At 43.8% G+C, this 16,451-nt stretch overlaps 1 protein-coding gene across 1 annotated transcript in view; it reads right to left on the reverse strand.

The window, feature by feature from the left end:
• Positions 1-16,451, reverse strand: part of EXOC4 (exocyst complex component 4) — a 390,126-nt gene that overhangs the window by 19,359 nt on the left and 354,316 nt on the right. The window contains exons 15-17 of the mRNA XM_072356793.1: positions 11,462-11,603; positions 7,681-7,859; positions 6,033-6,192 (exon numbers count right to left, since the gene is read on the reverse strand). Of these exons, the coding sequence (XP_072212894.1) occupies positions 6,033-6,192; positions 7,681-7,859; positions 11,462-11,603 (481 nt within the window). The remainder of the gene's footprint in view (positions 1-6,032; positions 6,193-7,680; positions 7,860-11,461; positions 11,604-16,451) is intronic.

Genomic DNA, 16,451 nt, shown 5'->3' on the forward strand with positions numbered 1-16,451 from the left:
CAGGGATCCATCTGTGATCTCTAGTCTTACAGTCTTGAGCTGGCACCTTATTGCAAATGTACTGTATCGCAGAGTCAGAAACCCCAAGAAGCATCTCTACAAAATGTCACGAAGGCATAAATTGATGCCTTACTAAAACTCATAGCAGCTGCAGATTTAACTGGAAATTAAACTCAGTGGATGGGTGATTTGTTCCAGCATAGTTTTAATGTACAGGGTGGCTGATTGGGATGCATGGGGCATCACCCAGCAGCACCCATCTGGTGAAGGACCATATGGGGATGCAGTCTCTGATCTCCCAAAGCAGGGGAAGAATGGGAGAAAGGGTGGGGAGTCATCAAGCTGAGGGATGTTTTTAATCCTTTATAGTTGGGATTTTTGGTTAATGCAGTGAAACCACTAATTACAGCTAATTAAACCTGCACTGAGATCAAAGCTCAGTGGAAACTACAGGGGGGAGAAAACAAGGGAGAAAAGAAAGGAAAAGAAAATACAGATTTTGTTGTAAGCAAGTCCTTAATTGAAAACTAAAGCAGCTTTGTTAATTAAAAACAGCAAAACCAAAATGAGGGCATGCTCCACTGATACACAACATGAGTCCAGCATTGAGATGGAGATAACACATCTTTCCCACGCTGTCGGTGAAGAAAAGCTTTTCTTCCAGAGCCTGTTCTGCTTCTGGCTCCTCCATACGGATGGGTCTTCTTAGGATCCATGTTAGAAAGTATTGGTGAGCTTCACCTTCCACAGCACTGACTACACTGGGCTACAAGGTGAGAAGAGAAGAGTTCTTCCAGACTAACACATACGTAGTTTTATGAACAAGAGCTTTTCTCTCTAACACTGAACCAAGAAGGATGGGTCAGAGACCAGCCTGTCTGCTCCTAAGTGCCAGAATATCCCATTGATAGCTGATTTTTTACAAAAGCAGATCAATCCATACAGCTGTCCAGCCCTAACAAGACCTTATAAGATAGGCATGTGTGCACTTACCCAGTACTGGGAGCTATGCACACTTTCCAGTCATCTGCTGTCACCGCCATGCAGGGAAAGAACATTTCACATGTGTTGAAACTTCACCCCAAATCTTAAAACCCATCAGTTTGGGAGAATCTCACGGCTCTTTCATGATGAAACTGGTTCTGTTGTACTTTGGAACCAAAGTTCCTTTCTGTGACATGGAGAAGAGGTGATGACTTAGGTCAACAGGGACCCACGATTTTAGGCAATGGCTGTTCCTTGTCCACATGTAGACCTCAGTTATTTTGCTCTTGTGCCTGCAGCTCTATGCCTAGTACCAAGTCTCAGCCCTTACTCGGTGATTAATATTATGGTGTTTCATGCCCAAGTTTTGCAGTCAACCCAAATAAGGTTTATTCAAACAAAGTAATCTTAAATGGCCCAAATTCGTTGTTTTGAGTGCTGTCCAGTTCTGAACTACAAGTGAAGAGAGGTAGTGGAGAAGTACTGCAAAGGGACCTGAGAGCAGAAAAACAATCTGCCAATGAATCAAGGGGATCCAGGTTCCAATCTGCTTAACCTGGGATTCAACGTGCACGAGTTCATGTATACATCGAGACAAAATTCAGGAAGAGAAGTAATATCTGGCAATGAAAAGGACTTAGAGCACTGGGGTCTCTAAGGCACACTGGCTTCCCTTACCCTCTGCAGCACCCAGTAGATGGCAGCATGTTATTGCTTATTCGACTTGTATGGGACAACATCGAGCAGGAGGCATAAATCCCTCCTAGCTCTCTATAATAAGCAAAAGCATCCCCTGCCTGCCAGTCGTTGCAGGAAAGGAACCTAAAACATTGAGCACCCAAATCTGAACTGTACTCTGCAATAAAGCCTCATCTGAAATCCTCCTCAAAGGGTCCCTCTGCCACCCCCATGGATGTTTGTGCTGAAAGCAGTGTGCCTGTTTGCACTGGGAATTTTAGCACATGGTCATTCTCTGCCTTTTGCAAGAATGAAATCCAGAGGGTCTATACCCACTCTGCTGCTGTGATTCATGCAAATGTACAAGCAAAAATTAAGGGTTTTCTAGGTGCCAGAGCAGAGCTCAGATGGATTTGCTGTTTCCTAGTCCTCACTTACATTGAAATCAGTATAAGAACTGATGCAGCTCTCCCCTGATCTGTCGATGGTTGTATGAGTACAGGGAAGGTGTTCACCCTGGAGGATGTTGTATCCAAGCATTTACACCATAGCATCACTGGGAGATCATGGGCATGAAGGAATGGAGTCAGAGCAGTAGCTGCAGCTGTATTTTGCTAGGGAGAGGAAGCAAAGGTCATTTCTCTTTTGTGAACAGCAAAAATTCAAGCAGACTTTGTATACAGACACATTTGATCACAAGCGTCTGAGCTACATTTCAAGGCTTTACTCCTGTCCAATCTGAGGACAACTGTCTGACAAGCTGATGCCTTCTCCCTGTGCCTTTACACTGGGGACTTCTCCAAGGTGGCCAGGATCCACTAGCAGGGACAATGTGGGTGTCACACCTATCAGAGAGATGTGGTCAGAGCCAATGGCCCTGATAATGTCTTCAGCAGTAGGGGAAGAGGATGGTGGTCCTTTGGGATGGACGGTCACTGCAACTGCTAGCTTGAATGGTAGCAGCTGGGAAACCTCTAATCCGCTCTGAGGTATACAGACACCTCTGCTTCACTATGAAGGACACTTTCAGACCCAATAATGAAGAGTAGCACCACTCAAAATCCATATTTCAGGTGGATAGAGAGGAGGTAAAGGAGACAGACAGGAAAAGATCTGAACTGGAGTCTGTATTTGAAACTGAACTCTAGCCCTGTAGTGGCATAATAGTGCTATTTAGAATCCACGCTCCATTCTAGACTTTGCAGCATGTGACCAGATGCTATATACAGAAAGAAGATACAGCTTTTTATTTAATATAATTGGGGATGTCCTAATCATCGTCTGCATTTCTGCTGGCCGAGATACCGAACACACGTAAGGGAAAACCTTATTCATACTTGCAAGACATTCAGTGACTGATACACATCCTTCTGTGATGCCTTAGCAGACAGAACCAGCCTATTTTACCCTTTCCTCTTGCGGTGGAGATTCTCCTTCCCACAGCTCACAGAGCTTGGCAATTCCTTCTTTTTCCATTGGAAATGTGCTCCAGCTCTGCTTTGTGATGCTCTGCGGAGAGTTTCCCTGCCCCACTCCACCTTGAATGGAGAATCTCAAAGCAAAACCCATCTGAAACAGATTCTCCCCACTCCATGGTACTGTTCGCAAAGCAGCACATGTTGCCAAAGCCTGTTGTCACCTGCAAGGTTGCAAATCTTTTGAACAATGTGGTTTAACCTGCAAGAGTCTCACCAGAACCATCTGCGCTACGTGGGTTAGGATTTTGCTGTGAACCCTCTGCGTGATTTTGGCTTCAGAACAGGAGGATCTTTCCTGCCCCCTTCCCCCAGTTGGGGTTTCTACTGCCTATGAATGAAGTCACCTACTGGGACAGAGATGAAAGGGGATTACCAGTGCTTTATGGGGCACATAGAAGAGACGTAATGTCATAAAGGTTGGAAAAGACCACTAAGATGATCCAGTCCTACCACCAACACATCCCCACCATGCCCACCAACCACATCCATCAGTGCCACATCTCCATATTTCTTGAACACCTCCAGGGACAGTGACTCTACCACTCCCTGGGCAATGTGTTCCAATGCATCACCACTCTTTTGGAGAAGAAGTTTCTCCTAATATCCATCTGAACATCCCTTGGCACAGCTTGAGGCCATTCCCTCTCCTCCTATTTCTCCTGCAACTCTACCACTGCTCCTGTATGTGAAATAACCACTTGCTCTCCACTTCCCACCTTTAAAAAGGCAAAACTGGTAGTCAACCACTGCACGAAGCATGTACAGATTCCTATATGAGAGATCACAGAAGCACAAATCACTTTTATCCTACACTGATGCTATTTTATGCTTCTGGGGTGTGAATGGTTATGTTTATTTTATAGTTGGAATAGACCTCAGTAACTGGAGTCCCTGGGGTAATGTGAGGACTTGCTCAGGTAATTGTATATTCAGGTGAGCAGGGCAGGGTTCAGATGCACAAAGATACCCTGTAGATGTAAAAGGGCAATCCAGATAATGAGTATTCAGGAGCCATCTGAAGAACAAAAGAATAAAACATATTCTCTACATTACAAAAGTCTGCCCCAAAAGAAAGAGGGAAGCAATGCAGTCAAGAAAGCTAAAAGAAAACACCACAAAAAAGAAGACCAGCCAGGAACAAGCTGTTGAATTTGTATTATGGGAAGAAATCTGCAAGGCAACTCATGCTGCTGTGCACAACAGGTATCTCAGTGAGCTCTCAGTAATGGTACTCAGCATCTCAAATGGTGCAGGGGAAAATCTACATGCCGTGTAGCCCACACAGTATGTGTGCTTGATACCGCAAGAACTGCTTGCATGGCAAACCATCCATCAAGCAAGATCAAGAAGGGAGGAAATGCATTCCCTCCTCACCCTCCCCTTCAAACCCCACGTCAAATTATGCAGCACTACAAGTCACAGATCTGTGGTTGTTCAACCCAGATTGCAAAGTCCCATCGGAAAATGGCCAGCACCACGCCAGCCTCCAGCAGCACACGGTCAGCATTTCATTAGTTGGGTGCCAGTTTCTGTCAGCATATGATCAAGCCCTGCTCTGCCTGCCAAAAAACTGGGGTAATTTACTTAACATTTCAACAGATCAGGGAAAAAAAAAATAATAATGAAGAAAAAAAGCATTTTAAAAAGTAAAGATTCAATTTGGGAACTTTATTCCCTGGAGAATTAGTAATGGATCTATTGCTTTCACTCTCTTCTCAGTCCCCCAGGCCTCAGCATTCATAACTTCCCCACGTCAATGTTATTATGAAAAGACTAATCCAATAATGAGATCATTCCCCATATGAGAGCCCAAGTAAATGAGGCACTCAGTCATATCTACTCGCCTTCCTCTAAGGGAGTCGTGCTTCTCCAGTAATTCAGTATCCAAGAGTGATGGCCAAATGGTGACACCAACGTTGGCAGAGAGTCATAGCTGAGTGTCACGCAAACCTTTTGTCATCTGAGTTTACAAGCCTTCCATTGCAAGTTCTAGGCTCTTATCTTGGCTGTTTCTTGGACCCAGTTGACCATTGCCCTTTCAGTATCCAAAGAGGGGTCAGACTCTTTAGCAGGGTTTATTCTGATAGGTCAAGGGGAAATGGTCTCAAACTAGAACAGGGGAGATTTAGATTGGATAAAAGGAAGAAGTTTTGTTACAGTAGGGGGGATGAGGCAGTGACACAGGTTGCCCAGAGAGGTGGTGGATGCTCCATCCTTGGAGATATTGGGCAGGACTTTGAGCAACCCAATGGAGCTGCAGATGTCCCTGTTCACTGCAGGGGAATTGGACTAGATGGCCTTCAAGATTCCCTTCCAACTCAAATGATTCTATGGTTTGATGACTGCTTCCACAGAGGTTCAGACAACACAGCTCTGCTGAGAGTTACACCCTGTGATTATGCCTCGAATGATCCCCCTTCAGGGAATAAAGCAGCAAAACAGATAAGAAACTTGCAGCTGAGCTACCATGTCTGATTTTGATATTGCTATAATTTTGAGAGCAATAGAACATGAAGGAATACAACATGGCTTAAGTTTAAGTCTCAGACAAAGTGAACTGTAACTCATTTGGGCAAACATAGACCCCACATTCATCCAACTGAAATTCCATGCAACAGTTGTATCCAGAAACATTTCCTTGCCTGAGTTTAGGTTTTAAAAGAATCATGTGAACAGAAATCACCCAGCATAGATACACTGAGCTGATGGGCTCTGCATGGATCTGAACCTCCCACATAAGAAGGGGGGAAAGTGAATACTCCAATTACCACTTCTGTAGGTTTCACTTCACTGTATCACCCATCCAGCCTCACGGTGAGTGGTGAAACCTCTGGAAGGAGCTACGTGTGGACACTGAAATATTAACAAACACAATAAGGGCTCTTAGCTCACCTTGCAAAGTCCAGATCAGCCTCACGCGACATGGTGATGTTTGTCAGGTTCTGCTGGAGGATGAAAATGTTCCTGCACATTTTCTTGATGCCAGACTCACTGATGCGCTTGAAGTAGTGGGCTCCGTTGATAAGGATGCAGGAGATGAGGTGGCCCAAACCTGTAAAGGAAGGAAAGATATGAATAATAAAATGAGAGGAAAAAGACATTTAGTGACAATAATTCGTCATAAAACCCAGGAGTGGGCATGAAATGGGTGCATGTGAACTGGAGAGATAGACCAGATGGCATCTGGAAACGGTCTTCACCATCTTCCCTGTGAAATTTTTGACTTTCCTGAAGGTTCTCTTTGTTATCAAAAATACAAAATAAACCAACACACCAAGACCCCAACTCTATAGAAACTCAAAGCTGCACTATTGTAGCCATTGATTTTTACAGGACACCCCCAGATTTATCATAACATCCCTTTCTCTCTAGCAGATCAATGGGCCACTACTGCTCTGACTAAATGATACTATTCTAATCTATTATCAAGGATGGTATTTTTTTTTTTTCCTGGCAAATTCTCAGTCCACAAGAGTAAAAAATGAGCTGCATTTCAATGCACTTGATGCACAGCTTCTCCGATAGTTTCTTTTGATTGAGTGATGTCCCCATCTTTCCCCTGCTACTGAAGGACATGGCATGCTGCTAAAAGTCACAGGAAACCTCAGAATGATGTGCCCACACTTGAAGCACTGCAAATAGAAAGAAATGTAGCCTAATTCACTCAGTACAGGGGTCTGTAAAAGACCAGACATTGATTAAAAGTCTGAACTATGAAAATATGCTCATGCTTAGTCAACCCAAATACTGATCAGAAGAAGGCTAAGCGGCTTGCACAGCCTTCATCCCTGCTAGCAATGCAATGAGTGCATCTCCAGTCCCTACTCTTCTGATTTTGACATCCACACACCCTGGCACACAGTGCGTCAGTGCCACAAATAAATACAGGGGAGATGAACCAAGACGTGATTGATATTCTCCAAGGTAATCACAACAGATGAGACATCAGAAGAGCTAATGTTCTCGAAATTTAATTTTAGTACTGGAACGGCTACACTTTGGATAGGGATTGTGCTATAATAGAGCTGTACTTGCAATATATACAGCTTCCTGATGAACTGTCCTGCATGTACATCGGCCTACCCTTTTTGTGCTCAGAATGGGTTGATTGGTTCTATCAAAGGCACTCAGAAATGGTAAAAAGGCAACAGGTTTTTGACTTACGTTTGCATGGGTCTCACCAATTAATTTGCTGTAGATGGCAACAGTAGTACACTGTGTGTTCAAGTCATAGAATCATTTGAGTTGGAAGGGACCCTTAAAGGTCATCTGGTCCAACTTCCCTGCAATGAACAGGGACACCCACAGCTTGATCAGGTTGCTCAGAGCCCTGTCCAGTGACCCCATATATCTCCAGGAATGGGGGAATCCACCACCTCGATGGGCAACCCATTCCAGTGCCTCACCACTCTTAGTGTAAAAAACCTTTTCTTTGTACCCAATCTAAATCTCCCCTGTTCTAGTTTGAAACATTTTCCTCTTGTCTTACCCTGAAAGACACAAATACTTTCTCTTACAAACTTGATGACAAATGTCTGACCTTCAAAGATGTACTGGAACTTGTGCTGCTGGAGGCTGGCGCTCATGGCTTCCTCGATGGCACTGATGTCCTTGTTGAGCCGGACAACAAGGGGGTCATAGTCCATGCTCTCCACGTTGGCAACGATGGCATAGTTCCCTTGTTTAGCCAGTGGGATCAGGTAGTGGAAGCAATGAACTCTGCAAGACAGAAAAGAGAAACATTACAGCACAACTATGTCAACATTAAAATATCAGCGGGTGTAACTCAGAAATAGTTCTAGGCAGAAAAAAACAACGTAGTAGGATGCTTATTATCATGGAGAGAAATGCTAGTGATGCCAGCTGAACAACTCCATACTTTCAAGTCCTCTAAAGGCTGTACAGATCCCACAGAAGAGAGTGAAAGCCCATCAACAGAAACACGACTCAAGAGCCAAATGATTTGGACAAAGAGTACGTCTGCACTGCTTGTTCTGTTTTTTGGTTTCTCAGCCAGGACTGGAAAGAAGGAGGATAACTGAAGGGACCATTCCCTTGTGAACAAAACATCCCTCATGGTCTGGATTGCCAGCTGCAAAACTGCCTACTGCCAGAACACCAAGCAGCTCCAGGAGGCTTGGAGGATGTATGGACATTCCAGTGCTCTTTTTCTCTTGCTCTGATGTGAAGATATAAGAGATTTTTTTTCCCCCCAATCTCATTACCAGTCTATGAAGGCCTTCAAAGTTTCCAATTTTTAGATAATTATCTCATTTTTTTTTATCATGCATTAGCCATTTCTCCAGCAGGATCATAGAACAGTCTGAGTTGGAAAGGACCCTTGAAGACCACCTAGTCCAACACCCCTGCAATGGACAGGGATATCCACAGTTCAGTCAGGCTCTGATGAAGAGTATCTCTGTAACACCTCAGCAGTGGTTATGTCTGCCAAGGAAGGCAGTTGTTCCTTTTATTTCTCTCTCCAAACACCAGCATGTTTGTGGCGACCTTGACATGGCTTTGTGGTTTGGTCTTCTGAAAAGCACTGCCAATTACGCTGTGGAAAAATGACATACGTAGGATACTGCAGGGATACAGAGGGGCTACCGAGCGTAGTTAAGCTCTCTTGAACATAAATCTTTTATTTTTGGAATAATAAAAACCAATGAAACAAAAAAGCCTCAAGCGCATTACTTATCACGACAATGTATTTAATACATCAGAGGTAAAAGTGCTGCCTTACAACTTTCCTTCTAAAGTTCAAGCAAGTAGAAAGTAATTTTAAGAAATGAGTGGTTACATCCGCATTAAATGCATCTGTCTCTTGACCTATCTTGAGAGCTGAATACAAAGGATCCTCTATTAACAGATATGACCTACACCATCACTCTGAAATGCCAAGTGCCTTTTAACCAGGTTCTCCATTTTCAAACGTGTTGGTTCAGCAGCACTTCAATACTGATGCTCCAGTGACAACTAATTGCATGTATTGTTAGCCCCTGTAACACTTATAACTGGAAAAAATGAGTGAGCCAGGGGGCATTCAATGGTAATCTGAAGGCCAAGATTGCCCCTTCCCAAACATTTGATATGACTGCAGCTTCTTTCCAGTCTGCCAGACATGTTGATCTGTTGGCAATGTGCCTTACCATCATCTTTTCCATCAAAGGAAAAAGTCCTGTACACTCACATTTTATTCTGCAAAATTCTGCAATTGGGTCATTTCTCTTGAGCTCAAAGTGGAAAATGCTACGATCAGCAAAGTCAATAGCAAAACTCCTTTGACTTTAGTAATTCTTGGTTTTCACCCATATCATCCAATGGGGACTGGGGTCAGGAGTTTGCTTGGATTCCTTTGAATTTTATCCATCAGGGAATCATAGTCGAATTGCAACCTGGGCGAAATAAATATCCCTTGCACTCAGAGCGTAACTCAGGTTTAGCACACTGAGACATAAAATTCATGCCAGGCTGTTTGGCTCAAACAGGACTGGGGTTGGGGTGGAGTGGCAGATGTGGTACTTGCCCCATCCCTGGAGACATTCAAGGTTAGGATGGACTGGGCACTGAGCACCTGACTGAGCTGCAGATGTCCCTGTTCATTGCAAGGGAATTGGACCAGATGACTTTTAAAGGTTGGTTCCAACTCAAACAATCCTATGATTCTCTAAGTGGTGATGAGTAAGTTCTCATGGAAAATGCCCTTGAGGTGGCCATCACAAGCAAGGTCAATCTAGGGCAACCTCCAGAGTGAAAATATATCTATCATTTAGCACCTGCTTCCATATAATGCTGTATAGGTGTTTTTTGAATAGTAAAACATGGTAACAGATTCAGTAATCTGAAATTCCACGGTTATTTGTAAATAAAGAATCACAGAATCACTTGAGTTGGAAGGGACTCTTAAAGGTCATCTAGTCCAACATCCCTGTGATGAACAGGGACTCCTACAGCTCAATCAGATTGCTCACAGCCTGGTCCAGCCTGACCTGGAATGTCTCCAAGGTTGAGGCATCCACCACTTCTCTGGGCAACCCTAAAAGGAATGGTTAATGATCTCGATGTGCCAGCAGGTTTCAATTAAGGAAGAGCATATAAACCCAAGGTGCAGGGTTTCAGGAACCACAGTCATTGGGTCATGCTCTGATAGTTGTGGAGGAGAATCCAGCCCCAGGATTGTGCCAAACAGCATCTGGCAAAGATGTGAACAAATGGGGGGGTCCCTAAGGTAGAAGAAAACCAAGGGGATCATTGCAAAGTCTCAGCCCTTCTTTTGCTGTCTGCAGCAGTGAGAATTGTCCTGAATTATATTTGTACCTATTTCTGCTTAACCAAAGTGTGATGGAAATCCAGAAACCCATTCATGCTAGTGCCCGTGTCATGAGTCTGGGTTAGCCCTGGCATCACCTCGCATTACACTGCAGCTGGAAAACTGCTCAATTTCCATATTTTAACAATCTTTTCTTCAAGTCCTTCAAGCCCCAGCTCATCTGTGATGCCTGCAATCAAGTGGGCAGCAGATGATGGATAGCGGGTTGAAGGGCTGCTGACAATAACTGATGTGTATTTTTTTAGAGCTACATACTGACTTCATGAGAGCTCTGTGAACGTACATGAAGACAAAATATGGCTCAGGATACGCCACAGAAGAACAAAACGATGGCCCATCGAGTCTCATTGCCTGTCTATGACATCCACTTATATTTGATGCTTCAGAAAGAAAGGAAGCAGTGAAAATACACCTGGCCAATGCATAAGGGACAAATACCTTCCAAGCCCCAGAGTGGACAGCTGGCAGCCTGAAGAAAGGGATTTGTTGCTTTTCATCTTTGCATGTGTAGTCAGAGACATCACAAAACCCTCCAGCCCTCAAAAAGTTCCAGCTGGTGCTTACCTTCTATTCCCTTCTATTCCCCAGATTCTCTTACTATTTGAAAAAAAAAAAAAGGCAGTAAGAAAGGCTTTTATTTGCAATCCAAAGCGCAATGGCTAATAAATATGCAGACACCTGTTAGGCTTTAAAAACACTGTGCAATTATCTAAGGACAAAGCCTCCAAAAAAAAAAAAGACCCCATATTTTTTCCTAGTTTATGACACAAGATACAGACCCTCTTACAAAATCCCAGTGTTGCTATCTTGCCTCCGCCCCACATTTGGCCATCCATAGTTATGGGATCTTGATTTTCTGGGCACATCTTTGGCCTCTTTTATGCAAGGCAGACAATAATACCATTCTCGGGTGCCATAATGTGCCCTCTGCAAACAATCCTAACCTGTTGCTTCCCGAGATCACCTCTATCCCCAAATTCCAGGCTTTTACCTCACTTCCAAATGTAGAACCAGCAGACAGCGGTCAGCCATCTCTTGGAAAGACCTGGCCAGCTCACTCAGGGTTTGCAGGATCTGTTCAGATGCAGGAAGGTTTTCCATGCTGGCATGGCTGTCCTGGCCAGGAGACACAGCTAGCAAAAGAAGATGGGATAAATCAGTGACGTATTTCATCGATACCATTTGGCTTTAGCAACTACAGCGCATTGACTGCTTCCTTCCTAAGTGTGCATGTTCTCTTCTATCTGTGGCTAAGCAACGAAGTCTATGATTTGGGAGTGTAAGAAACAACAAACTGCTCCTGCGACTGGTTAAACTCCAGAATGAAGCTGAGGGGTTTAATCAAGCACCAGAATACATTTGCTTGGGAAGACATTGCTCTGTGATATGTATTTCTGTAGCTGTAAAATCCAGGAATGCTTATCTTGCTTTGCTTGGAGTGAGGAAGGAACTGCTCTGGGGCCAAATCACAGCACCAACAAGAAAGATGACAATTTTTGGTCACTATAGACTCACTTCTCCAACACTGATGTTAGAGGTTAGGATCTAATTTCCAGCCCACACTTCATCAATGACATTAATATTTAGTTCTTCATATGCCGGCAATATTTTTTACCTGATGGAGTTTTCCATCATCGGTATTTATCTCCCGCTGCACTACAACAAACCCATTGAGGAGTGGGAGTTTCCATCCCCTCTTCATCCTAGGAGCAACCCTGCAACCCTTCCAGGCTCACTTATATTTTTGAGCACTGATAACCAGAGCTGTGTGCTGCATTTGAGCTCTCATTGCTGCCACAATGGGACCAGACCTTTCCCATCTCTCCAGGGAATATCCTTTTGCTTTCTTTGCATGGTTGTTTCACATTTTCTTCTCATGTTTGTTCCGTGATCAACCTGAATAATGAAGGTGTGCTATCTGCTGGTGCTAAGAATTGGCTTGTTTTCTTGTTTTCTCTTGCCTCCCCTAATGTTTGGTACATGACAAACACTCAGCTAGACACCAATGCAGCGCAGTACAGAAAGGATTTATATATTGCTATGGAACTGTCGACAACAAACTTTAATTGTGATGGAGACTGATCAGATAAACGCCTCTTGGCACTGTTTGTATAGCCAGAGACTTCCTTTGAAAGAAGAACCTATGTGGAGCTTTGGGTTTGCTTGTAAAATTCAATACAGCTTTAGATCCAGTCTGAAAAAGCAAAGACAAAATGAGGAGACAAAAGTTCCCAGTGTATTTTGTCTGAAACAGCACTAAACATGAAAGACAGATCTGTGCAATTAAAGGAGTGCGACAAAGAGAAAGGAAAAGACGGCGCACAGCAAGGCACCAAATTGTGCATCTTATTTTACTGTGAATGACTACAGAGAAAATCACGCAAGGGCAAAGCCATGTAAAATACAGCTTCTGGAAGCTGCCTCCTTCAGCAACTCCTCCAATCACAGCGATACATATGAAGTCTAGTTTTAACAAACCTTCCATCCAGTTTCACTAGAGGGTGACGGGGCTTTTGGATCATGCAGATTCAGGTTTGCAGAACGGGGGAAAAAAGAAAATAAATCATTTTTTTTAGTCAAAAACTCTAAATATTGACAAGTTCCTATTTGTGTTGCTCCTGGAGATGGACTTGCTGTTACAGCACAGGAATGTTGCTGCAGTCTCAGATTTGATTGTGCCAACTCGCTCCAGCAGTGGAGATGGATGGATCCATCACCTGAAATGCAAGTGTCAGCTAATTTCTGCAGTGGAGAGATATATGCACATTTTTTTTCTGCTCTCTAGAACTCATTTACGGCAATTTAAGTGAAGCGGTAATTGTATTTGTCAGTGGAGATAAGAGGAGGAGGGAGACAGGGGCAATCTGTGCTTTATTTAAAGCCTGAGTGCTGAAATTCTTCACTGTCCCCAAAGTGAGAAGTTCTGGGTGTTCCGTATCTGGAAGGTTGGAAGTTCTTGTGGGTGTTCCATGTCCCCAAGGTGGGAAGTTCTGGATGTTCCATGTTGCCAAGGTGGATAGTTCTTCTGGGTCTTCCATGTCCCCAGGGTGGGAAGTTCTGGGTGTTCCATGTCCCCAAGTTGGGAAGGAAGACTGAGTGCTGTCTTAGGAAGGTATATCCACAGTATATGAGATATACCACCACTTTTTTTTAGATCAAAAGACTTCCAGAGCTCTCCACTTGTCCTTTCTCCTTCCTCAGACATTCAGAATAGATTGTCTCACCGCTGAGGCAGCCAAGGAGAAAATCCCATTTCTTAAAGCCTTGTTTAGGAGATGTGAACCTGCAGAAGGAGTCTGCAGAAATATAAGATAATCACAGCCTAAAGGGGCATTGAACAATAACAGATTTTGGAACTTGTTTTTGGAGATGGGCAGTTCTTTGGGTGGACACCATGGAAGGGTGACCCTGCACCCCATAGTCATTCAGCCCACTGGAACACTCTCAGCTCTCCACATAAAGGGCGGAGGGAGGCATTTCAAACTGAAATGCTGGAAAAGCAACACCATAGATCCACAGTCATTCATATCTTCTTCATTCCTCCTCCTCCTTTATAAGTATCTTGGTACCAAGTCAAACAATGAGCCCTTCTAGCCAACAAAACACCCAATGGCTGGGTAAGCAGCAAGCAATAACTTGCTCCTTAGTCCCTTATCATCACACAGCCTCAACAGATGAATTTCAGTTGTCTTGAGTTGTCTTCCTGTGCTGCTGGATAACAATTACAGCTTTGTTTGGGATTTCTTTTAGCTTGCTGTAAGCACAGCCAAGATATCTCATTCTGAGGAGAGGGAACATTTCATTCCAACAAACATGAGAAAAATAAACTTAACACGCTGGTTGTCACCCATGATTTCAATCATTTTGCAATTCAATGGGACGCTGGTGTCTCTTGACAGATTGTGCCTTGTAAATCGATGGATGTAAATTACCAGACCTCTGGAATATTAAACAAAACCTGCAGCGTTGCCCATAAACAAACCTCTGTATCCAATCAAGGTCTACAATAGCGCGTCCTGCTTGAGCGGAGCGACTGCTAACAGATTTGAATGATTTAAGAGTGCAAGGGGAAAAATCAATCTAAGGTTACTGCCTCTGCTTTGGCTCCGGTGCAACCTGAGCCTGAGAAATAAACCTGCAACATGTTCACACTTTACATATAGCACTACAGGCCACTGCCTTGCAGAGGGAAGAGGAAAGGTTCACAGAAACATTTTGCAGTTCTTTTGGGAGAAAAGCTTGTATTTGGGAAAGTGACACAGTCAGAAACCCTTACTGTGTCCCAGAGGTAATATTAGGGACCAGCTTACACCTTTTCAATCTTTAATTTCTTACTCTCTTCCTCTCTGGAAAAGGAAATCCCAAAATAATCATTAGAACACACATGCAAAAGGAAATTGTTATTGGTTAAGCACTGGATCATGCCTTTGGAGACTTGGGGTTAACCCCTACCTCTGGTGGTATACCACTTTCTCTCTCCATGCTTTGCTTTGCAATGGGTAAAGCCTGGGGTAAATGTTTTTATATATCACTGCCATGCAAGCAGGCTTTAAGGTTTTCTCATCCCCCGTTCTTGCAGCCTTTAGAATCAGAATTAATAAAGTTGGAAAGACCATTAAGATCATCTAGTCCAACCACCAGCAGACCACGGACGTGGTGTAGATTCACACTCTAGACTCACTGCCACATCTGCCCTTCATCTGAACACCTCTGGGTACAGTGACTCCACCACCTCCCTGGGCAGCCTCTTTTAATGCTTCACCACTTCTGCTGAAAAGTTTTTCCTCGTATCCAACCTGAACCCTACCCTGGTGCATCTTGAGGCCATTCTCTCTCACCCTATCAGTGTCGTCTGGTAGAAGAGACTGACCTTCGCCTTGCTACAACCTCCTTTCAGGTAGCTGTAGAGAGCAATAAGGTCTCCCCTGAGCTTTCCCTTTTCCAGCCTAAAATGCCCATACCCAACCAAAAGCAGTGGAAATCACTGGGGTATCACCTATGCACAGTTGCGTGGAGATGGCTGCGTTCTGCCCTGGCAGCAGCAGATGTGTTAGGATTTGCTGGAGATGAAAAGCCTTAAGTAACTACAGGGAACCAGACAAAGCAAATCAACTCAAATGTTTTTCTTTCTGTGGGAATAACTACCAGGACCCTTCTCTCAAGCCACTTTTCTTTTTGTGGCTACACATCTTTCCTTCCTATTTGATATCCTGTTGCTCCTGAGATGCCGTCTCAATCTAATTTAGAGTATAAGCTCTCAGAGGAGCAAGGATCTTCTCTTTTTATCCTCTCGCAAAGTGCTCTGCACACCTGTGGTGCTCAAGAAATAATGAAAAACAACAACTATATGCAACCCATATGGCCACTTGGACCGGTTTCTGGCTTCAGGAGTATTATTTGTAGCTCTAAGGCATAGATCACTCACTGCCTGCCTCTAAACGGGTCTGTTTGGAGATCTCAGAGCTGCAGCTCTGCAGGAAAGTAATGGAATGAGCCATAAAATCTGGAACTGGATTTTGATTTTCTTTTTTTTCCTAAGCTCACGAGATTTATTTCAGAGGTACAGGAACCTGTAAATCTATCTTTAAAAAGACAGATTTGGGCTCTGACATCCTTCCCTTTACTTCTCAGAAGTGTGTCTGAACCTCTGAGCCTCCCAGATATGGGTAACTAAAAGATATTTACGTAGCTCTTGTTGTGCTATTCCTTCTGATATAAATTGTTCTCCGTATAAGTTTTAAGTAGGATCGTGGAATCTTTAAGGTTGGAAAGACCACTAAGATCATCCAGTCCAACCATCAACCCATGACTGTGACTGCTCTAGACCATGTCTCTCCATGCCACATCTACCCTTTTCTTGCAAACCACCAGGAAACAACGTTGGGTAGGATTAAGTCTTGTGTCCAACTCTTGTGCTTACTTACAGATGAGCCCGTGAGCAGAAGTGAGGACAGCCTGCACCTATCTAAGCCACACCACTG

Source organism: Excalfactoria chinensis, chromosome 1 (genome assembly GCF_039878825.1).
Source record: "Excalfactoria chinensis isolate bCotChi1 chromosome 1, bCotChi1.hap2, whole genome shotgun sequence".
NCBI lineage: Eukaryota > Metazoa > Chordata > Aves > Galliformes > Phasianidae > Excalfactoria > Excalfactoria chinensis.